General features: G+C 40.5%; 1 protein-coding gene across 4 annotated transcripts in view; it reads left to right on the top strand.

The window, feature by feature from the left end:
- The window catches only part of Kst (spectrin beta chain, non-erythrocytic 5 kst), a 60,449-nt gene that overhangs the window by 9,675 nt on the left and 24,755 nt on the right, over positions 1–26,019 (top strand). For 2 of the 4 annotated variants that reach the window (XM_071714782.1, XM_071714781.1), the window contains exons 1-3: positions 9,269–9,430; positions 13,986–14,236; positions 14,505–14,672. In XM_071714782.1, the coding sequence (XP_071570883.1) occupies positions 9,403–9,430; positions 13,986–14,236; positions 14,505–14,672 (447 nt within the window). In that variant the 5' untranslated portion in view covers positions 9,269–9,402. Of the gene's footprint in view, positions 1–9,268; positions 9,431–13,985; positions 14,237–14,504; positions 14,673–26,019 lie in introns of those variants that run through there. The other 2 variants (XM_071714783.1, XM_071714784.1) reach the window with 2 other exon arrangements.

The raw sequence follows: 26,019 nt of genomic DNA, 5'->3' as shown, positions 1-26,019 counted from the left end.
AAAATCAATGAAAAGCAGTGATGCTGGCTACGTCGTGTCGCAGCAAACTCGCTTCAATCCTTTTGCGAGCTATTGATACAGCCGGCGAGACTTCTACTCGGCATGACTCTTTATTCATTGGATTTTAAGTTATCTGTTTACATTCGCGCGTTATATTCTATTGTATTCATATCGCTGAACGGAATTTCACGCCTGATATGCAGCTGCGATTCTGCCCCATGATGCGTTTTACACGATTCTAAAATGCGAAATGTCGGACATTGACAACAAATCGTATAAAATTTATTCAAGGTGGGAAAAATTTCCAGGAATGGGAAAGTGATCCGTTTCTTATCTAATATCATTAAATTAACAATTACAAGATTCTTTGTATCATTTCCTAATGTCTTAAAAATGACAATTTAAGAATCCAGCAAAAATTAGTCGGGAAGCTACTAACTTTGGTCATTAATTAGCTTAACTAGCGTATTAAGGAAATGTCTTACCGTAGCCGGTTAAAAAAAATTTAAGAAAGAAAGTTTCTATTTATCACCTTTTATGAGATAATTTGTCAAAATTCACACATTATTAATTGTTTCATTATTAAATACCTCCACATTATACTATCAAAATATTCTTAAGCAAGGGTCGACTCCAAACTTTGCAGCCTACTATCGCACAAGGAATGCGGACAAGCCTCTCCATATTTCATACCATAAATACCTTAAGGTTATACTTCCCGTAACTTTACGAATTTCGCTCACGGACATACTTATTTCACGCGAAACATTAAACCCCCGCCCCGGGAAGAGGAAGGGAGGAGGGAGACAATAGGTCGGGGTAAATACAGCCTCGTCGTACAGGTATTAGATGGTGCGCGACGCGCATAACGGAGGAAGAGGGAAGACGAATGTGGCACGTGGGAGTATAAAGGCCATTAAGTCGAAATTTACAAAGGACACCCCGTGTGTCGACGCGCGTTCTCGTGTGTCTCGTGTGCAAGTGCTTGAGATACCGCGGCTAGATATCGCTGCATTGTGCTGTACGGCATTTTCGTGAAATAGCACCTTCCATTCACGTCGGCCGGCTAGCCTCGCCGACCCATCGTCAGTAACCTGTTTCCGTACTAAGTACGTATCGCGTAAGAGGGTATCAACGCATCGTCTCCTTCGTTCTTTCCTTTCGCGTTACCTTTTCCGCGAAGAGCTGAAAATAGTCAGGGCAAACTAAAAGACCTTAATTGTTAATTAATAAGAAAAAACAATCGTATCAAGAGATATTTAAGTAATTGCTTTCCTTGCAATGGAAATTATTGTTAAAATATTTTCCCACTCCTTCAACTGAAACGATTTACTGCAGTATAATTTGCAGTAAGAAGTTTCTAATGAAAACACATGCAATCAAGACGTACATAAATTATGTAATTGATACAGACTGCATCAATGTGCATGTTGTCCGTCTTATTAAGAAAAAAAATAGATATGTTAATCAATTCTGTGCTCATTCCGCTCGTTACGCATCGCAGAAAGGTAATTGACCGGTTCAAACGCGCTTCTGATAGAAACACACAGGAACCTTAATAAATCCCGCAATACTTCGTTGCTTAATACGTTTCGTGAAAGCTCGGGTTCTTAACGCCTGCGGGAAACGTTACCAATGATTCATTCACACGCCGTAATAGGTCGTCTAGGAAGAAGTCGTTCGCCGCAGTAATTATAGTTAATCGTCGTCGTAAATTCAAGTCGTTCGAATATAACGTTATGTCCCCCCTTAACGTTGTATCTCGCGTGCTTACGAAACGCGTCGCATATCTGCGTATCTGCATTTACAAATTAGAAAAAAAAGAAGAAGTTTTGCCCCCGTAGTTGCCGTAATATCGCTACTTTTAGAATTTCTAATGAATCATTATTTCAAGCAAAGTTGCCACACTCGGCAATTAAACAAGAACGGAAAAGACGTTGGTGCGCTTTTACGGAATCAAAACTCCGTAACAGGGAACGTGAGTTACGGCTCACGAAGAATTTATTATTTCTTGAATATGTCAATTATAATACATATAAATGTCGGATTAATTAGTCAGATATGGGTAATTAATTCCTTGCCAAATTGATCCGTGGATAAAGATTCCATCCGCAGTATTAGATCTCATTACCTGACCATCAATTTAATCCAAAGCCGACAGTCGCAAAACATAAGGAAGATTATACATTCCATCTTTACACGGCGACCTTTTTCTCGTATTCAACAACTTTTGCCGGTTTCCGTGCAGGAAACGTCGTCGCAAAAGTGCACGATACGTGCCGTGCCGTTAAGAACTTGTTCCGCATGTAATCTGCGTGTCGGGGGGGGGGGGGGGGGTTGTGTGTATTAAGCGATTACATTACCGCATCGTGAAATTAACAAGTTATTAACGCGATGCCGACCAGTCCGCCGACCGGTCAGTGGTGTTTACACGAAAAAGGAAATCGCTGCTTGCCGCATTTATGCACGTGTTCGATGCATAAATTCTGCCGCGTCGACTCCGAAATCGCGCCGCGATGACCAAACGTAAAATTTCTAATGATATGGCTTTTAGTCTTGAATGATATATTTATATTTACAATAATAAATATAACTATTATAAAATGCAATATTTTTATTTCCGTAATTAAAAATTTTACAAAGTCGTCCCGAAAGCAGTATTTTTATTTGGATTCTCATTACAACCTGTGTATATGATGCATACACATTCGTTTAAAGTATATTTACGAACTTCAAAAGTTCTTTAAGTTCTGAATACTAATTTCTAAAAGCACAATCTTGGGATTTAATGCGTTAACGTTTATTATTACCGACTCGATATAAAAATCGAATAATTTTAGTTTATGTGATCTATTTAATTCACGTCTGTATTTCATAAAATGGAATGAAATAGGATCGATATGAACATAGGGCGACGGGTCTTTGAAACAATTATCTCTCCTCCTTTTTACTGATTACTGTAATAAGTATTTCCTGCATCCAACAGCGGCTGCTTTGTCTCCGTCGCATCTCTGTGCGCGCAGAATGTGGAGATTACGGGGCCGCGGCAATAAACGAGTCGTTGTGCAAATGTTACGGCAATTACGCGGAGATTGCCGCGATTTTCTATTGAGGTATGATACGCGATAATAGATATTGCAAAGTAGGACAGAACTTCTTGCAAAAGTATAAAGCAAGAAGTGCAAAAAAAAAAAGATTTCACCATTACGCTTCTGAAGTCTTACGGGCCCCAAGTAAAATATCTTCTTAAATATCATTCGGTTATCAGTACGTACTTAAAAGATTCCGACTTCTTGTATTTTTTATTCAACTTGGCATTATAACCGTTTTAAAGACTCGGAATTAATGCTGATAGACTTCAAAATGTAAACAAAAAGTTAATCCGCAGTTGCACGCAATGATAATACGATAAGATATCAGAAGTAGCAATGAGATAATAAAGGTAATATAAACAGATAACATGGCAATGAAAAGTAATAATATTTTGCATTTTTTACGCACTTATTTTCTCATATATTTAAGTCTTCGTCGCAATATAAGTTGTAAGCGCGTTCTTTTAGTTTCGCCAACTGCCTGAGAAGCAGTTCGCGACCCGTTCGCGACCCGTTCCTAATGGGACGTCAGCGCGTGCTTGTTTACCGGATATTCAAACCGTTTCTTAATTAGGCGGAATAAAGTAGACTTATTGGGGTCAATTTCAGCCGCGAATTTCACCGGCGGTTCAGATTGACAAGTGGAAGATCGTTTCGACCTTGTACGGGCGTTACTCCCGCACCTTAATGAACGTTGAACAGCAATTAGACGATTTTGACGAGAAACAAAAATCATCGTTCAAAAGATCGATCGTATCGATGTGCAATTATATTATGCACGGCACTCGGTCGTTAATAAAAGCCCGTCAATCTATATGATATAACCCTTTCGAGATTAATTAGGACATTATGACGAGATGAGAACATATTCGTCAGCATTATTATATTAATGTAAAAATTTAATTGGAATTTGTTGCAATAAAGAGTACAAAATCGTGGTATAATGTATTAATATATTATGTTTAAAATTATTGATAATCTATTTGAGGCAGAGCTTAATGTGATTACAATTTTTTATATTAATTTGAATAAATTTTTATCTGCAATTGCGTTTAACTGTTAGCTAACTTAACATAATTTTTATTTTATATTATTTCACGTATTTTATTTTTATGCTATCTGTCCAAGTATTTTTGTATATTGTTACTTTGTATTATTACTTTGTGTATCATTACTAAAATTTATGTTTTTGTATATGATATATTATCCTTTTCGCCAGGGATAAGATTTCGTAGTAACATGACAATTAAAAATGTTCCAATCGTCAGTTCGTTGTCGGAACACGTAAGATAAATATTTAGGGACAAGAGGATATGTGTGTCATCACAGTCGTCACATCCTTACTCGTAAACGTTTAGCCGAAACGGAAACCGGCCGAAGTACCGACAACATCATAAGTAATGTTAAGTCATCGCGAAGATATTTATACAATCTTACGCAATATTTGTTCCACGAGATAAAGCCGAACTTTATCTTCTATCTAATCAACGTCTGAGTAATTGCAGAACGTACAGAGTGCGCACATAAAGTCGGATCCAAACAATTTTTTGCAACTATAATATATTTTGCAACTGTATTTTGCGTTTGGAGCCGGTTTTATGTACACCACCCTGTATAAACCTACAAGCTCCTATATTCTCATAGGCCCGGAATAAAGGGATAAATCGTTATTTCGGGAAATCGTAACGAAACACAATAAGAAAGACGCGCTGCGTAAGATATCAAGCAGTTTTAGGAGATTATTCGAAATTTGCAGAATCGGCTTATATGCTAAATAGACCCTCTATCTCACGGCGACATTATATAAACGAAACGTTATCCGGTTTTTCGCGCAACGACTTTCTAGCGCCAACAATCTGTTATCACGACTTATCGAAACGATCTCACATTCCAATTCGATGGGCCGACGTAGATAAAGTGTCCGCGAAATTAATCTCTCGGCCGTAAAAGAAAAACGGAGTAAAAGGCGAGCGTTCTGCCCGCGAACGGAATAATTTTCTCGTAAATTATTGCGATGTCTGAAAATTTATACGGAGATTACAATCGCCATTAAAAACAGATTTCGAGTGTGCCGCGGTGACGTCTTAATAGCGACGAATCCCGCTGATGCTCAGCAATTCTATTGCGCAATCTGGATTCGCATGAGTACGCAAGTCTCAAACCAGCAACGCTCTGGCGTTCCGCGATCTAATGGCTGAGTCATTTGAAGCGTTTTCGAACTCTTAGAAGAGCCGCGTTAAGGCCGTTATGCGCCGGCATGAGCTCGCATATGGCTTCGCGTCGGCAACGAGAATTTCTAAGATACTGTAGAACAATAAAATGAAGCATCGAGCTCTCGCTCTTTTCGAGGAACGCGATTACTTTGTCCGGAGTTAAATTTCCCTTGACGAAGATGCCGAAGCGTCAGCGATCTTTGACTTGTAAACGATTGAAAGAAATATACCCTTAATCAAACTTCATCAATGCAAATCTGCAGATAGATAACAACTTGTAACTACGGATTGACATAGTTTTCTAATAACCATTTGTATGTGCTTTCGCCTAATTACTTCGCAAGCAATTGACACAATTACACCCGCTGTTTCGCTTTAATCTGCCGACCGTAAAGTGTCAGGACGAGTTATGGTTGTCACGCCCGAGAGCATCGGGCTACGACGAACTATTTATAACTATGCTTACGTATTCATTTATGACGTTTTTGTACGAAACTGCTTTCATCTGGAGAGCAGAGTTTCACGAGGTGAAATTGAATTACTTTCGGCGCACCAAGTGGAATGTCGCGTTCCAGTCGTTATAACGACTAGTGTAATTACGGTTCGTGTAACGTATCCTGCCTATTTCTTTCATTTCTCGGAGTTTTTTTTAGAAATTGAGACAAGTATGAACATAAATTACGAATTGAGTAGCACACAATGTAGACGACACGAGAAGTCATATGTAACATTTCATAAAATGTATCGAGGTGCACGTGCTCACAACGAGATAGAGATGTATAATCATTATGGAATGTTCAATAAAAGATTATACATTTCACAGAATAATACACGTATGTGATCATGTGTTAAAAGTTATATCTGCAGAAGTAGAAAAATATCTTCTCGTTTATTACCATTTCGCTCTCAAGGTGTTATGCATAATTGTAAAGCAGAGATGATTCAACGAACTTCGTCATTCACGAAGGAGGAGCAATGCGTAATAGGAAAAATATGCACTTTCTGCGTCGCAGCGTCCGTTCTGTTTCAGACACGAACAAATTGCGGAAGTATTTTGACATTAATTTTACGACACGTATAACGGCACACTAAATAACTTAACACAAAATTAATTCGAATTTCATTACGATTTTGTGATAATTAATTGTACTTGTCGCTTCAATATTTCGCAAAGTCGAATCACACGCGGGGCGTTGAAATGAATAGTAGCATTATAGTAGCTTTAACGCCGCAATAAACGCTCGAAAAATGACCCAAGTTTATTTCCAACAATGTCACAGACCAAATATAGGCATGTCGTCACCATCATTTGAACTTCAAAGTTGTTATTGCGTTTATTTCTTTGTATGAACACTCGATACAAGAATGTGAATCAGATAGCACGGGTTATCAACGTCAATAGAGAGGAACATTGCGAGACAACGGTAAATAATTAATGCGTAGAGTATTATTATTACTTCAGCAATTCAACTGACGATTAGATTTTAGTTGTTCGATGATTGCTAAAATTTTATTTTATTTTATTTAAAATTACGTGTGTCTCTGTTGTTTCTTTTACGTTTACATGCAAATGACCAGGCCGCTAATTAAATTACTATTACTTTAATTTCTCGAAACGTTATTCCATCCTAACATGATTAATGATCCGAAGTCAATCATTAATTACACTTTACGAGTTCGTGTTCCTTATCAGGTTCTTAATTCGTGTTCTTTATCAAGCGCCACACGTTAAAACGGGTCTTTAATCAAAAAGACGCATTTCTGTTTCATGAAAATTTCAAATGTAATCATTTAATTACATATCTGTATTAAATCGTATTTTCGTGCGATTAAATTTCTTCGTTCCATCGCGAAATAAGAAGAGGGCGACCGAATGTCGCTATAAATTCTACACGCTACGGTTGCCATGAAACTCGCTTCTGCCTCGGACACTCGGTTACATACGCGCGGTACGACGATACGGGAATGAATTAATGTTTGCCTCGGCTATCAGTGTCAACAGAACGAGCTGGCACTTTCCAGGCAGGACGAGTGCCGATAATAATACGGCTCCGATTTCACCTGGTCCGCTAGTCTTGCAGCTCCTCTCTCGGCTCTTTCGGTGCGTTCACCGTATTTCCGGTGCAATTCTGCGCTTCCTGCCGGCAACAACAATGCCCTTTCGAACAGCATCGGTATCTTCCTCATCGCACACACGTTCGATTTCTAGAGCGTTTCAAACCGATCGAAGTAGCAATTTGAAGCTAAATTTAGAAATGCTGCTGAAATTTTTTGCGAAACCGGAATTGTTCTGCACTAAATATAAACTGACTCTATTTTTGAAGCTACAAAAATATACTCTGTTAGTTACAAAACCGTAATCTTTAAAATAAATAGTCAATAATTATAATTTTTAATTTGTAATGCATTATATAATATGTAATGCTACGTCCATCATCATTATCACTATTCTAAGAGCTTGTTTTTATTTCTCATTGACGCCTTAATCTAATCTAATTTTGTAAGCAATAAATCGATCTTGGTGTTTTTGATAATATCAGTTTTATTCGCTCGCTTCGTTGGCGCAGCTTTGAATTGACAAAGTCAACTCCCACATCATGCGAAGATGCCTCCTGGTCAAAAACCCGACCCCACTTCAGCGCAATCGCCGTATTTCCGCTGCGATTCCGCGCTTCCTGCCACATTGACGGCTCCACGATTAAAGGGCTGGCATTTAATTATCTTGTCGGTATAATATCGGCGTTGTCGATCGTTCTCAGATTGTAATTTTAAACTTGACATCATTATCCGCGACAATTTAAATTCACTATTGGTCTTCCGCAAAAGTTCAAGGTTATAGTGAGACAACCTTTAGCGGAAACATGAAACTGGGTTCAACCTTTCTCTCAGGCCTAATTATTATTCTCCTTGAAATAAGATACACAGAGTATTACATAGTTACGGGGGAAACTTTATAATACAAAATTTATTGAGCTCAAATATATAGATTCAGGAAAGTTTGTTCAATCTGTTCGAGTTTGCCTTAAAACATTTTTGTGTATCCGTATCTGCGCACAAATTACTCCAGAATCTAAACTCCAAAAAGAATTTTATATTAAAATTATTTATCCATCAATTAAAGCTACTGAGAAATGTAAGATATCTATAAAGGATATTAAAGCTTGCGGAAATTGCTCTGCAAGTGTAATTATTCGGTGAAATGCGAAATAGATTAAAAGGGATCCGAATTGTGTGTAATGAGAGATTACAGTCTAATGTCGTCTCCCTAAAAGATCCCTAAATATAGAACGAAATAGATTCTTGTATCCCCAACGTTATTTTTCGCACGGACTCCCGCTGGAATCAAATTTGAGGCCGCGCTTATCGTCACGTACGTGTCGTTTATAAACATTCCGTAAGAGGTATCTCCTTAACGACATACCTACTCTTTGGTTTAAAAATCTCGGATTAAGTTCCACGTATCGTACCTGCTTTTATGTACGCGATCGCATCCTACACGCCGTCCATTTTATCTTTTTACGTGTTTTATACGGCCTGTACTAATCTCCTTATTGTAATATTGCTACAGAGTATAAGTACCACTTGACTTAAAAATTCAGACAAAATTGTAACGTATTTTGTAGCGTTAATATAACACAATATAATGTCTTATCACGATATAATCTGTTCGCTATTTCACAACGCACGAGATTGATAATCTAATCTTGCAGTTCCAGTTTTCCGTATAGTCTCAAGTTTGATCGTCAATTTTCTCGTTTGTTTCCCCCACTAGTATATTTTTATTTCTCTCATGGCGAATTCTTCTCTGAAACGTTCCTACGCCTATGTAATTGCCACACACATGTAAGTGCACTTAGCTTCTGCTACATAAATAAGCCAGCCGACATAATACATACGCAATACGTGATAAGAGTCCTGTCAGTGGTCTTCGACTGGTAACTGAATCAGTTGGGTGTCACCGCTCGTTTGCGCCTCACCTCGCCTCGCGTTTTTTTTTTACCAGTGTTTCATCGATTTACGTAAAAATCAACGATGAGAATCGCGCCGCCGACCGGAAGAGCGATAAAAGGATAATATCTCGCATGTGAAACATCCCAATGGAATACAATTATCATTATTATTCTGGTAAATATATAAGATGAGAAATATCATTGTCTGGTGCTCCAAAAACCTCCTCTCTGTGTTCCACACACATATATATTTTTTTTTGTTACGTAATTAGCTTACGTAATGGAACGCTCCTAGTCATTATATACAATTAGTCGCGTGTAGTGTCTAATTGTAATCTAATGTGTGCGCAGCGTTAGGGATAATTTCATAATAGCCACACCTGTCTATCGTCTTATCTCCGCAGATAAGAAAAACCGGGCGGAAACTTTGATCTACCGTTCGTTCTGACGAACTAATAATCTACTGTCAGATATATATTCAGATTGTCCGGCAGTTAAGCCGTTCGTTGAAATGAACTAAATTACATTTATAGTACAAATTAATATCTCGAGAGTTTATGTAAACTGTATTATCTTAAAATAAATTTAAAATATATCTAAATGCACGTTTTCGATCTTACAATTATAGTGTGACGATTAAATCACTCTATAATAATATAATAAATATAATCAAATATTATAGCAGCGAATCAAGATCTTATATATAATAATTTAAACACGAACTGTTACCAAAATATTTTAAATGTATGATAAAAGAATTGAAAAGGTATTTATTCAAGTTTTCAAAAATAATTTGAGAACAGGGAGAAAAACTGAGAAATTACATTCTTCAACCCCGAGATTTGTCGAAGCGTCTAGCATACGTAGCTCCAATTCCCACGGGGTTAAACAGTACCATTTCGTTCGAGACATCGCTACCGATGTACGTACACGTTTTATCTCGCTGTAAGCCGCGAGCTCGTGCGAAATGTACTTAACGCGAGCGGCGAGAGCATATGTATCGCCGCGCGCGTCACGCTCGAGGAATTCGTGCTAAGTACGTGTGTTACAGTCGCGTTACATGCGGTCCGACCGCCGCGGCCGCGCCGCCGTTAGAAACACTCGGTGCGCGAGCACCGAACGCCTAAGTACTCTAATCAAATCCGCCGAGATGCTACTTGCCATTGCCCTCCGGGGCAATTTCCTTCGTTTGATACTTACATGGATCCTCCACAATACAGATGTTTGGCAACTTTATAAATTGCTGTATCATAATTCCGCGCCATTAAGATCTTCGGTTTTAATGGCGCCGTGTATTTGGCACTATTTTTTATTAAATTTTTTATGCAACCTTGGCAGATTCTTAACATTGTATATTCATTACCATCGGTATAGATGCTTGATATCATAAATCTTTGGCGTCATTGACCTGTGGTACTATAAATCGTCGATGCCGTAGATCCTCGGTTATCGGCTAGATGGAATCGATAAATCATTTGTATTATAGATCCTTTGGTAGCGCAGATAGATCAAGGTACCGCTACCTCTAGCATCTTCGATGTCATAGATCTTTGCAACTTATATCCTCGGTATCATAAATGATATAAAAAAATATAGACTTTGATATAAAAAATCTTTGATATCGCAGGTTTTCAATATCATGATTCTCTAGTATTTTGCAATATTTTGTATAAGACCTTACTCTACGCTTACCGCTAGCCAGGGTACCTTTCCGCGCGATTGCAATTCTCCAGCTTCCGTTTCTGTCAATTGATATTTATATACGTCTCCTTTCGCGTTAATATATTGATATGTGAAAGTGCCGCTCAAGACACGATTCGTTGCGAAAATGTCGCATTTAATCCACTTTCGAAATGCGCGTCTCACAAAGCAGCAGACTGGGCTTTGGAGATGACATCACACGCGGCTGCGAACCAGACGATGTGACATTTAAAAATCTCATACGCATGTAAACGAATTTTGTCGGCTCGTGAAACCGTGTCCTTTAAATCTGCATTCGCCGAGGCGCGTCCTTGATCTTCCGAAACGCGAATAAGTTTCTTCGTTTCTTCGCGGGACGAACGACCAATACGTTCACGATTTTCTATTAGCGGACTTTCTAATACCTTTCTCTGGCAATTGACAAGAAGCCTCTTTTTCACATACATACAAAAAATTCTCTAAAAAAAAAAACGAATTACTGAGAAACATTACTGTGAATCAACTTATAACAAAATAAAAATGCAAATATCAAATCTTACACAAACGCGTTAAAAAGAAGAAACATGACACATTATCGATAATTAGTAATCTACATTATTTTTACGAAATATAATTTCCGAATATAAGTTTACCAGTACTTAAATTTTGACACCCCAATGCTCAACTTTCTGAATTTTTTAACTTTAAATAGTCTCTATTAGCGCTCCAGACTTAATTAAAAGTCTATAAAAAAAATAGAAGATATGCGGACGTGTGTGAGACTTATTTGACAAACTGACAAGCTTTGAAGAGCATTTGGCGGTCTAGCGTTAAATCGCATGAAGCTACAAATGCACGCGGGCACGCACGCACGCACGCACGCACGTGCACATTAACTATCGTCCTGCACGTGCAGTCGCATACACGCAGCCGTCATAATTGACACTTCAAAGTTGCGCGTGCTTTTTTTTTTAGCGTGCGCCCCTTTCTTTCGCGCTCGCCGGGCCAATTTACGCTCGCGCTCACGTTCGTGCTGGCGCGTCCTTTTAGAGACTCGAAAAAATTTACGACAACGTCTACGTAGTATTAGCCGGAGTGACAATCAGCGAGGACAATAATCCCGCCGAGTCACGAACGCCCAGCAAGAAAACGAGTCACCCTGCCTCGAGTGCACGGCCGTCGTTTGTGCACTTGCTCTTATTATCGGGTTGTCGCGCATGAAATGTGAGTTTCGCGTCAGCGTTCTCGAATAATCTCGGAAGAAATTAAATACAGTACAGTATTCTTCCGTTTTTGACACTTGCTTAACTTTACGAAACGCCGTAGCGCTTCATACACTTATAGCGAAAATTAATCGAGGTATTTTTTTCATCGCTTTTTATTACTTAAGACATTTATTTCATCGAGACAACACGGCCTATAGATCTCTAGAACAAAGTAAACGCTGAAGCTTTTAAGAATCATTCTAATTGATTTGGATCTAAATCGTCCCCGAGCATCAAATCGCCGTTAATTCTTTCGAAACGACAAATTATATTAATTTACTCCCATTAGCACTTCGATACCACGTAACAGCTATCTTGTTCAGAAGCATGATATTTACGAGCCTCGTCATCGTAAAGAACCTAATGGCGTGGTATGCCCGGTCATCCCCGCCCATATTTATCGCCTTGTCCTCCGAGAAATCATAATTTTCAATATTTGCGTCTACGCTGTTCTCGCTTGATTTAATCCATGTAATCCCGTAAATTTGGATTAAGGCTGTCGCGAATATTTTCACACGTCTGCTTCGAATGTTGACTTCGTACAAGCTTCGATTCGCCCGTTTATCTGCCTGCTGCGTAAATACTGCCACTCGTAAAAGTTATCACGACTCGTTAATCTTCCCGAGAAGAATGCTCGTTGTTCCTTTCTCCCGCGCGAGAAAAGCCAAGCTGCTCTCTCATCCTAATGCGATATCCACGCCTATGGTATTTCCTATCACTCTATTTTTACGGTACGTACGGTCTTATCGCGTCTCTCGCGTTTCTAGATATCGAAAAGACGATACGACGGATATCTCTTTATAGCTTTCGCCTCTGTAATTATCTTAAATACCAGCTGTTCCAAAAAAGTACTGAATAAATACGATTATTGGTAACAAAAATGTATCGAACCATTTAAGAGATTAACACGCACGATAAGATATCTTTTATCTGTAACTGTACTTGTATATATCTTGTCATATGGGTATTTATTCTTTTAGACGTTTTGTTGTATTTTTGTTAATAATAGAAAGCATACCACAACTTGAATCTTACGAGGTCAAATTCCATCAAGAGTTCGATAGTTTCTTATCGACGTGGCTATTCAATACATCACGATGAATTGACAGTGTAATATAGCAGCGATTAAATGTTAGTACGTTCTATATCAAAATAACGAAAGATCATAAGTTACAAGAGCTATTTGTGTGTACGGGTCTTTGCCTCTCGATTTCAATTATTAAACTACTGCCCCGCCTGCGAATCAACGATCAATAACTATCATAATAGATGCCTGTCGTTCGAATTGGAACGTGGAATCGATTAGTGAAACGACTGTAGACGTAACTTTCTTAAAATATAAAAAGTTCGCATTATGAACTTCTAAAATTAATATTTTTATTAATATCTCAATTTCTCGTTTTTTAGGAAAAAAAAACACAATATTGCTTTACAATCCCTTAATAAGTTTTGCTACTTAGAATAACAAAAATTCTGATTTTAAAAATCTCGATCTTAGCTCTGGTAAAATGGCTATTCTGAAAGTATCCCTTACATCTTAATTTTGTTATTCGTCGCTAATTAATTTTAACTCCTATAAATCTGTGGGGCCCGCATGAACCTTATGAAAAGGATGAGATTTTCAAGCACGTGCTTACTTAGAAAGGAAATGTCACAGATGCTAATCGCGCACGAGGCTTCATCTGGAGAACATTTATGGCCGTGTTTCCGCCTCACGTATCCTGTGTTTACGCCACGTTTACGCTAACAGAACGGGTTTCCAAAAGCGGACGATTTCTGTTTCAGGGGCGCAGTATGTGCCCGGCGCCGGGCCCAGCGCCGCACCCCAAGAAAAGATCCGTAGTCTCGAACACGCCTCCGCATATTCGCCACCGAGAGTCGACAGATACAGGGGCGGTGCGCAGATACAGAAGAGAATGACTCAGAGGGAAGACGTTCTCAAGTTCGAGCAGGGCCGCATTAAGGCCCTGCAAGAGGAACGTCTTCACATCCAAAAGAAGACGTTCACAAAATGGATCAATTCATTTCTGCTGAAGGTAATACGTCTAACTGTATATTAAGTAATTAAAGATTTAGCGTAAAACAGATTATAAGAGATGAAAATTTACATTCAGATATGAAATCCATGCCTGTCTAAAAAATATTCTCATAAATATTAGTGCTTATATAGTATTTTTTCGTATTAATTAGCTCTTGATGTATAAAATTACTTTTGATGAGTAATAATTGTCTACAATTACAATATCTTTTCGTGTATCTTTCTTTCGATTTTGAATTGAATTATATCGGAATCTGGGTTTTCAGGCGCGCATGGAGGTAGACGATCTGTTCACCGATCTGGCGGACGGCAAGAAATTGCTCAAACTATTGGAGATCATCTCCGGCGAGCGATTGGCCAAGCCCAACAACGGGCGCATGCGAGTTCACAAAATCGAAAACGTGAACAAGTCCCTGGCGTTCCTCCACACCAAGGTAATACATATTCCCGAGAGTATGGCTTGCCTTCTTCTCTCTCTCTCTCTCTCTCTCTTTTTCTTTCTCTCTTTCTACATCTCGCTCTTTCGGGGTCTCGAGTGTGTGTTTCTCCGGACGTTGCTCACTCTCGAAAACCTCTCGAGAACGAACGATTCAGGCGCGGTTGCACGCGGTTGCACGTGTTCAGCGCGCGAACAACGTTGTTCGCCCAGGAATAAATAAAGGCCCCGAAAAAGCTTCCAAGCGAAGTCGAGAGCCGGGTAAATTAGTGGGGCAACAAGCGGGCCCGTTAAGTCCCGCTCGTAATTTCTCTGTTGAGAGCCATAGACCGTAGCGTTTACATCTCGATGCAAATGCGCTAAAGATAGATGCACAATATTAAATTTTTGCCAGGACGACCTATATACAATTTAAACGAGCGCGGATTTAAAGATAATAGATATCAATATTACGGTATTAAATACTGATGTTTAATTCGTCGTGGAGATCCGAATGGTAATGCCGATGACTTGCACACCGTAATCACAAGTATCGCCGTATTAACGCAAAGAATCATCCGGACGATTAATCTAACAGCTAGTGCTAGCCGTTATTTCCTATCTGTCTGGTAGCCCACACGCGTCAGTACGCGCTGTCTATCGACGAAGCCGAAGAAATTCTAGATCTGACAGATTAGAAACCTCTATGGTCGATCGTCGCGGGCGGGTTCGCGGACGAGGCGCGGTTGAAGAAATATGATGTGCGACGCGTCGCTTCCGGTAACACGAGGATCGGGGCCACCGCGTGATTCCTGTTGGTCTCTTTGGAACCGACGCGACGGGCCCGATACGAACGCCGACGCATCGTAGGCCTGGTCAGTCAATGCCTCCGCCCGCGCTCGTCTTACGTTGCGCGCGGGCTTCGAGTTTTATCCTGCTCCTCTCTCGCCCGGTTCCGCAGGCTCCTCCTCGGCGGCGTATATACGGGCCGCGCGTAGTGAAACTATTATGTCATAAGCCACGGAGAGTATAAGAGGCCATTCACGAGGAGTTTACACTTACCGGGCTTCGTTGCGGCGCGGCGCGGCGAGCCGGTGCCCACCGGAGCGCGCGAGCCCGCTCGAAAAAGAATACCGCGGAATGCCGAGGCGCAGCAGCAGCGTATTTGCGTATTTGTTTCAAGTAACGTAGGAATAATTAAATTTAGATAATTCGTAGATTTGTAAGCGAGATAAGACGGGACCGAGCGCGCGATAACGGTTCTCGGTAGCTTCAGCAAATAACTATTTCCGCAAATAGCCATTTGCGCAAATCGTAGATGAAGTTTACGGACACCTGCTGGCGTAGAATCAACCGGAACAGATCCGTGCGATAGTAATTCTCGATATAAGATAATGGCGGAATAATTAAGAAAGTAATTGGATCGAAAAGGAAATAAATGCTTTCCATCGCCCTTGTACGAATGCGTACAAATTGCGAGGTTCCGATCGCAACGCGTGATACAGCCTTAACGCGTTACCCTTTACGGAAACATCTCAGCGGCGAAATGATCGCGATGCTCGGCCGTATACTTTTTACTGTGCAAGTACGTGTTTTATCGGTACCGCGGTAATATGGACGTAATCGTTAGGCATCGTTATGAAGTCGTGCGTTAAATCGCCGTGCTCGATACAACGGCCGTGCGACGATCGCGTGCGATGAAAAACTCATTGTCCTTCGCGTATAAGGTATCGAGCATGCGACATCATTAATCCATTTAAAGAAAATTTATTATTTTTCGGAAACCATCAAGATAATTCACGAAGGCGATCAGATAACTTCGAAAGTCACATTTCGAGTTTCATTTTTTCGCAACAAAAATGTTGTGGTGCGTACTACGAATCGCACAGTATAACTTAACAATAATTTATTAGGCTACTCCACGCGGCCACAATACAAAACAAAATTCTCAGTGAATTAATACCTTTAAGAATGATACTAGATTTTCATCAGAAAAACTATTATTTGCTGCTACGGCAACAAAGGCTTAATTTAGGCACGCCGAAGTCCTTCTACCATAACGTTACGAGCTAAAAAGGCTCCATTCTTGTGCAGATTATTTACGCGAGCCATTCGCATAATTTCGGTGGGCGGAATGCGATTGCATTTGCGAGCAGTGATCCATGGCGTTTGCTAAATAATGCATGACGCCGTTTACCGCCGTGTCTTGACGTCGAAGACCATCACGGTGCGTGTTTCCGCGGTGCAACTTTTTGCAACTCCGCGATCGGCGAACCGAACGGTACATCGTTGCGCGCGCGATGCAAAAGACGATTTTCACCGGTTTCTCGTTTCCCCCATTTGGAGAACGGAGGAAAAGCCACGTTTGGGTACTCGCTTACTTCTACCTTAACGGTCTTACGCGCGTATAAGTCTTCCAGCAGCACGAGCGTTTCTCTGTTCGTATGACCGGCAGAGACTGGCATTTTTACAACCCAGTATAAGTTTTAGACCGCGTAATTATAGCGAGAACACTAGTAATTTAGTAATGAGTCTTTCTGCACAGGAAAGTTCTCGTATCTTTCATGCTTCTTTTTTTCAAGAAATAAAAATAATTATACATATTAAAATTATAATGAGATTAATGCAGATAATAGAACTAAATATAAAATTAATTATAACAGCCAATTAGTGCTTTGAGATTACTCTTATTTATTATGAAAACATTCCAGTTATAACGCTTAAATCTTGAATGAAATACTTGTTAAATTAAAGTAGAACTCATTTTAAAATTAATTGGAATATACAAGACTTCTTGTATTCCTCTATTGCTCGTTCGTATCTCTAAAGCTTGATTCGCCGAAACGTTTTAATTGCCGGCAATAACTCAAGAAACTTGGCGTCGAGGCGACCGTTACTCTTCTCTCAGTTCGGCCTCTATATCCCCGCGAAAGGAAAGGCGTTTACAAAAGCCATTAGACGCGAAAGGATTAAATAAAGGCCACACCGGCGGCCACGCCCGAGCGTATGTCAAATTTGGCTCGTGCATTCGAATGCCGCGTCGCACGAATCGATCACGGTCTTATCGCGCGGCTGTCTTTACGGTGACGATCTCACCTCCCACCGCGGACCCCTCGAAAAAGGACACGAGTTATTTCTGGAGGATGATACGACGATGCCGTCCGTTACGAGCAAACATTCCGCGGGCGAGTGCGTGCTTCAACGAATCCGTCCTCGCTTTCGACTAAGGACGCTTTGACGCTATCAACGATTTGGTTCCGATATCAAGTTAAACCAGTTAAACGTTAAACGATCAAATTGAGCATCGAACGAAAAGCTCGAACGAATCTCTCGAATGATAATTAACACCAGAATTGGAAAAGGATCATAAGTAGAAACTCTGTTTTAAATAAAACTAATTCATTTGCATAGAAAAGTATCAATAGTCTAAGTTTAGGCACTCTCTCTTACTTTTCTTTTACTACACGTTTACATAGAAAGTCGAGGAAATTTTCACTGTCCGGCATAATCGATGAAACGCTTGTGTTTTCACGTCAAAAGGTATTCACGAAGAAAAGTCACGATCTAGCGCGAGTTTCTTCCTGCCTTTCGCACGATGTCGTAATAATAATGACGCTGATCGGTAGACGAACGATTTAAATAATGAGCTCTTGTTATGGCAGAATTAGCCGCATTATGCGGGTAATATCTGCATAAGGTTTCTTTCAAGTGGATCTTAGAATTCATGTTATACCAATCAATAAAATTCTTTAAATTAACAAGACTCTTGATGTAAGAATAACATAAGAATGAAGAGAATTTTGAATGAAACGATATAATGTTCAGACATGCATTAAGATTATTATTGTAACATAAAACTTACACATCAAGGACTATAGAATTATTGAGAGAATGCTCGATCAATGTCTAGACATTTATAGCACTTAGCATCACTTGTCACATTGCAAAGTACAAAGTTGTCCCGAAAGGACGAGAATCGAGAAGACGAGACGAGGAGAACGCAGAGGTTTGGAATTCTCGAGAGGCTTGCGCCAGAAGTGCGGCGTCACGATTCCTGTGTCTCGCCCAGGGGCGCTCTTCTCAGGCACCCACAGGAATCCAACCCCGAAGTAATTAGGGAGGTATCCGTTGGACGTTCCGAGAAGAGACGATCCCTCTCGCGCGAAGCTGTCGGCGCGCGTTGCACGCACACGTAGGAAATCCGCGCGAAGAGGAAAAAGGAAGAAAGATGAAACAGAAAATGCCGAAGAAGGGGAGAAGGGAGAAAAAGGAGAAGGCAGATCGGACTCCCTCCCGAGTTTTCCTGCTCCTTTTCGGCCAATTTTCGGCGATCCATAAATCGGAAGGCAGGACCAGAAAGTGCAAGTGAGTGCGACGAGGAAAACGCGAGCCCGATAAGTGCCGAGGAGGAAGAACGGGAAAGACAAGAGTGCGGGGTAGTCGATGGAGGACGAGGGAGGAAGAAGGACGAGAGGTGGAGGTCAGCGACCGGCAGGCGAAACTTGCTAGACCGTCGCGAGGCCTTGCAGATGTGAAATGAAACCAGACGGCACCGCTATAGACAGGAGAACACAACAAGAGGGAGCACAACGGAGGTGCCTATTTAGATAAAGGGTACGAAGTCGGAGAGAAAAGAGCGAAGCAGGCTGTGTTGAGAGTGAATCGTGATTTTGGACTGGATTTCAGTTTCTTCCGTGGCTTGTTCGTAAACTAAAATGATCAACCGTGTTATTTGAACTGATGATTGTAACCGGTATATTCTGCTATATTTTTATTTATGAATTAACGCATGGAGATATCCGTGAAAATTATATCCTCGATTTGAGATTTCTAATTTGCGGTGGTTCTTTGTTGTCTGATTTAGGCTTCAGACACGTTCCATAGACCGCAATTTCCTGCTGCCCCTCGGGCTTCATTCCCCTAACGCTATTCTCTCCGTTCTGTTGTACTCTTATGCCCGCAGACACGTCGACCTATGCTGATCTTCGCGTGTTAGACAATAGCGTTTAGAACTGTTTAGAGCCCAACCTCGTCTGAACCACGTCCGTTACGTCTTCACCTTGACGGGACGTCTCCATCGCGGTTGAATGCTAATAGTCAAAAACCAATACAACAAACCAGGAAGAAGAGACGATTTTATTGCGACTATAACTATATGTTTAATTTAGCTATTACATCAATCTCTCGTTATAAATTTCCTAATCCAGAATAAAATTGTTATTTGACAATGAGTTGAAAAAAATTGTGGTTCTTAATTTATCTTTTATTTCTTGTTTGTGTTTATTATTATCATTATTATCATTTAAAATTCTTACGAAATATTAAATACTTTGCTTCATATTATCATTAATAATCGATCAGCAAGATTAATCGCTAAAGATTTCATTAAGCTTCAAATTCTTGCGTATTTTATGCACAAACTATGCCACGTTTTTATTATGATAAAAATTACACGTGATATAAAAGTTATATGGACGCGATTGATCGACATGTTGATGTAGGATGTCCGTGATAACCCGAGGCATCATCCCATAAAAATTCACCGAGGAAACTGTTAAACGCAAAGTGTTTTCAATATTCGAGAAACGAAACAATCGATCAATTGATCCTTGCGTGTTAGATAATAACGCTTGAAAAAGAGCCGGTCGTTCTCCTCTGTAGAATTCTCTCTAAAGTCTTAATGGATGTTATGAAGAACATATACACATTAATAATGACACGTAGTCGATCACGTAGAAGTAATAATTCCTACTAGTTTTGATTGATCACTACACGCGTCAATCGGTTACTCTTGTAATATTAAGCATGCACCCGATGTAATTTGTTATGCTAATACGATTATTTAATGTCTTGTGATCTAAATGATAGCTACAAAAATGTTTGGCCCAAAAGTGAATTTCTACATATAAATAATTCTATTTTTTCATTTTGTTAAGATAAAAATTTTTAATTGCTGAACGAGAGATAGCAATGTAGAGATAGCATAATGTAGTAGTATCAGCTTGAAAAAGTTGGATAAAACAAGTCACTGATAGCGAACATTGCAAAAAACACAGATGAAAATACGGTGTGTAAGTAAACGAGTTTATTAGAAAATTATTCTGATAGGAAATCAGAATGACGTGCAAAACTGGGATGATTGCATTGATATCAGGCATTGATTGGAGGATATCGATAAAAAAGTAGTCGATGATAATTCTACGCCACTTCCATCGCGACGATAATAAGAGAAAATTGTTGTTTGTCCGATTTTTAACGCGTTATCGAATATGCCTGCACGTATTTAATAACTTATAGATAGCGTTATCTACGCACGAAATGTGATAGTTGACCAGAGAAGTGCAAACATTAAAATGGAGCAATTAAATCGTAACACGATTTCAGTTTCCGATATAAACAAAAATTTAGAAATCTTGAATAATTTAAATCATTTAAATTATTATACTTACTGTAATTTAAAAAGTTTACTGCGACAATAATTTAGTCCAAATACTTTAAAAACTTAAGAAAATTATTTTAAATTTTATTTATCTTAAATACATGCAAAGTATATTAATTTGTATAGAAGTCTAAAAAACATTAGACTATTATTGTACCAAATTTCTCAATTGTAAGTATTTCTAGATTTTGTTTTATTGAATCAAAATTTGAAAAAACGAGACCAATCAACTAGCACGTCTTTTAGCTTGTACAGTTTTTCGCAACAATCCTTTAGTCCGCCTGACAGGGCAAGAGAACAAATTGAAACGCGAGGCAATCGCATAGCGGAGAGCAATCGACAATGAATTATCGCAAATACGTATTATCGCCGATCGGCGCGCCATGTGCCCGAAGAAGATTTCGATAGCTAGCCTTCTGCCCTTTTATCCGGCAAATTGCGCGTTCCAGCGGCGCGAACCAGCCTCGTCCTTACGTATCCTCTACACGCGCGTCGTTCCCACAGAGTCGAATCACGCAAATTAAGAGCGCCGTTCCGAAGTACCATCCGAAACCCGTGATTACGTTAATCCCGCATGATGGTCCGCGGGATGGTATATGCGTGACAGACATTTGATTTCCGTTGTTACGCGGCCGCATGCGTTCGCATCACGAATGTGAACTGTGAATGGCGAACGTTGGATGTACAAAAAGATTAAAAGAACCAGATCTACGGGCTTTCTATATAATTAGATATTATAGAATATAGAGTTATTATATATACGAGTATTCTCTGAGTATACTTTAATCGGCGTACGATTATCGATGATTCCGATAGCGATGATTCACAAGAATCACAAAGAAGACGGAAGCGGTGAGAGTTGTGCGAAACCGTTTTTGCTACTGTTTGTGAAACTTCAATGAAACAGAATTAATCGGAAACATATGAATATCATATTTCCCGAAATAACGCGTTCGTACAACGCCCCCGCATTATGATAATAAATATTCGGCGATGCATCGCCCCCGCCTTTCATCGTAGATCTTTAGAATAAATAAATGGAATCCCCTTTTCCCGGCAACGTGTTTTGTCTTTAAATAACGAGGTGCCAAATATCGCTGCAGAGAAAAATATACTAACGAAAAATATACTAAGTCCTTTTTCGAACTCTGCACTTATCAAATTGCCATCATTAATCATAAATAATTAATAGAGTGCGCGTTACAAAGAACAATATCTCACAACGACTGTTTTTGTTGACTTCATACTTGATAATAGCTAACCTCGGAAACATTAAACCGAACATTTAGATTAGTTGATTGTTTTCGAGGCAACGTAGATAATAATTGGCTGAATGTGCCGAAGAGCGAAATATAAGACAGAAAATTCATTATCTCCGCGATTATGTTGCCTCTCCGCGTTTGATGTTACATCTCGCATATTCTACGCTATCATTATCTATACTTATTGGGAATAGAAAATGGAAGAGAAACAGGACGACGAAGACCATGAAGAGATCGAGGACTTCGCGGGTCGAAAGGGAGATAGATGAATCGCTAGAGTGATGTGTGATCGAAACTTCCAGGATCCCAAGATATTCCAGCCGCCGGCGAACATCTCTTTGAAAGATGTTCGACGATCGATATCGCAAATTTGCATATGTTTCGCTTCCTTTTTCTCGTATGCGCTGCACGCAGGCTTCCCACGTTTCTCTTTTAAACAGAGTAGTCGCAGAGAAAGCTTTCTACGTGTCCTCGTTCGACGGCATCGGCTGCGCCCGCCCGCAGAGTTTCCCCGATTTTACGATTCCAACGCCATTACGAGAGCTCTTCCTCTCTTTCTCTCTCTCTCTCTCTCTTTCTTTCTCTCCCCCTACCTCTCCTAGAAACTGCACCCACCGGCTCTCGTGAGCCTTTACGAGACGAGCAACGGGCTCCGCAAGGATGAGATACGGCCGTAAAAGCCAAGGGACGTCTCTTCTAACGGGCTCCACCTTGACCGCCCCTCTGCCCCCGCAACATCCCCGCGGCTGCATCATCATCCTTCAGCCGTCGCAGGCGGACACGTTGCTCAACCTTGTACTCCATAACCATTCACGGAAAGCGCAAAAGCCGACGGCGTGCACGTGCGCGCTCTGAGACTTGAATGACATCCAAACTCACCGGCGGAGTATGCTAACGCGAGACATCCGTCGTCAAGGATATCTCGAAGCAGCCGGCGTATTCTTGTCCAGTTATTCCATTTGAGAGAAGAAACGTGCAGTTGATTACTCTCGACAGAAGTTACAAGAGTATTTTTACCGCGTGTTATATACCTTATCTTAAAGAAAAACGAAGCTCTGATAATACAATTATCAATTGTCGAAATTTTTGTGTGATTTCTCTGTCATACAGTCGAACACGACATACAGTCGAATTAATTCTATCATAAGCAAATACATTTTGTTTCAATTCTGAAGGAAACGAAAAAAGATAATAATAACAGATATAATAATAAAATTAGCATATACGAGTTCAACTGAATTAATTCCGAAGGAACAACTTAATTATCCCACATTTATTAGAATGATACCAATCAGATTTAGATCATGTCACTTTTCTCGACAACTCGACACGATGTTTACGACGATGTTCACGAGATTTCTTCAGCGAGACGCGCTGTACCGATAGAACGAAAAATAGCGACGTAATCGGGTTTTTTTTATTACCTCGCGCTTTTTATTGTAGCATAAATCTAACGCGCGACACTTATATTGAAGTCAGTGATCGTCGGAAACCTCGCGTTCCGAGAGTTTCATTAACCCATTTATAGACGGAGCGGCCGAGAATTCCGCGGATTTAATTTCGCGCGTTTTCTCGAAACGGTGACGAAACACACTGAGAATCTCGGTGGTTAAATGTCGCCGTAAGTTAGGAGCGTGGAGTTTCCTTTTACAAATGTCATTCCTGCATGCCTGCGATCGATATTCCGCAGCCCTGCCAAGAATGCGCTGTCATAGGAAAACCGCTACGTGGCCCCCGACCCGTCCCGACCGGCCAGCATTTTTCCAGCAAAAATTCTTGAAGATTCTACTCCTAAATTCTTTATCTCTTTTTACGTTAATCTTATCGTAATAAACGAGGGCTCAACAAGATTACATTTAGTTAGGCTTTAGGCCTTTTGTAATCGAGACCTGCAGGAGATTAGTAGACCGTCCTTCCTTTTCTTTGCTTCCACTTGCCTACCTAGAAAATCACCGCCACTTTCCTCGTAAAAGGAAGTAAAAGACAGATTAGCTAAAGTGTCCCATTCAAAAGAATAAAGCTCATCGGGACGCAGTTAGAAAAGTAAAATATAAATAACATGGAAAGAGAGAGAACGAGATATGAATCTATTGGCGAAGGATTGCGAATTTGCTACCGTACCGAATGAAGAGTCAAGTCAACCACGTCATCTTATAAACACACTCCGTTGCGTTGCATTTCCACGGTGCAGTTACTGTCTTGGAGAAGCAAGCACGGTCGAGCGGATACCTTACGGCGCACCGATCCAGTGAATGTCCGTACGTAGGAGTCGCATTCCACGGTAAATGCATTAGAATTGCTATCCCCCATTCTCGCCGACGTTACGGGCCTCGCAATGCTGACCGCGTTTTATTACCGCAACCCCTCGCGAAATTAATTCCCGCGAATGTTTCTATTAGCTCGTATGAAATCGCGTCGCGCGGATGCATTCCTCGACACGGACGACGCCAATAAATTCACGGCTATTTCTTCCGCGAGTAACTGTGAATTGAAAGATGCGTGGAAAGGCCTTTTCGTTCCGCTTCGCTTCGGACAGAAAGTCACGTTCGACTCGAAGATTCATGCGATGACCACGAAGACTGTAATCTTCGTCATCATTGTTATTCAATAATATTAACTCAGTCGAAATTGTATTGAAGTGTAGAGTTAAAATACAAGATTTTTAAAATTTTCTTGAAATATAACGTTAAATTCTCTCTACTAACTAGCAAAAAGTTTCTAAAAGACGTCTAAAAATTATGTCATCTTTTGAACATCTTTGTGATGTCTTTGAAACGTTTTTTTAGAACGTTCTGCTAACTGAGAAGCTTTCTCACACCTAAAATGGCTCGATTTGGTTGGGACCACCGTGCGCTTCGCGGCATTGAACCATGTAACGACTTGGCGCTCTTTGCTTGTGCAAAACGGCCGGCTCGCGCATTATGCAATTATCAATTGTAGCGATCGTATTTCATCGCGGCGACGGCGACGGCGACGGCGGGGTCGAGGTTCGAAAATTTAATCTACTCGATCGGGCACGCTTCGGCACAATACTTCAATTAGGGGAGCTGTACCGAGAGGCGCTTGAGGCACTTTAAAACCGCGCGCAAATTGCGGTCGGGCCCAATGCGCAACGCGCAAAAAGCGATCACCGCCGCCGTCGCCGTCGTTGCCGGCGGAGAACGGGCCCCCCCGATCGGGCCGGTTGAGTTATTTAACGCCGTTGCCCGTTATCGACACCCGTGTGTCTCCCTGCACGAGTTTTAACCGTACCCCGCATTTTAGCCGACGACGCATAACAGTATCGCGTTCTCCGGCGTTTTGCTATGCAACCACGGCGCTCATTCATTATTCATGCGCCGCTGAAACTCGACTTGCAACAACGTGAGTGCACGCGCCTCGGCGTGGCGAAAATTCGAAGGCTCGGGGTACCGCCCGTTTTACTGCTCCCCCTTTAATGCCTTCGTTGATCAACGGATTGTGTTTATGTCATTGTAAAGATAAAAACGCGGCGAGAAAAAGATTTATCGGAAAATATTGATCTTGCCACGCAAATTATTTAGAAATTAGAAAGATATTAATATTAAATTATCGAGATTGTTGCAAAATGTTTATCTCCGGAATGTGCTTGTAATTTTAATAAATTTTCAATTGCATAGACTAACACAAAAACGACGAACGCTCCG

The sequence above is a fragment of the Temnothorax nylanderi genome, unplaced genomic scaffold (assembly GCF_030848795.1).
Source record: "Temnothorax nylanderi isolate EJ_2023f unplaced genomic scaffold, tnyl_v1.0 TNYL_tig0146_pilon, whole genome shotgun sequence".
Lineage (NCBI taxonomy): Eukaryota > Metazoa > Arthropoda > Insecta > Hymenoptera > Formicidae > Temnothorax > Temnothorax nylanderi.
This window is presented reverse-complemented; position numbering and strand designations above follow the sequence as displayed.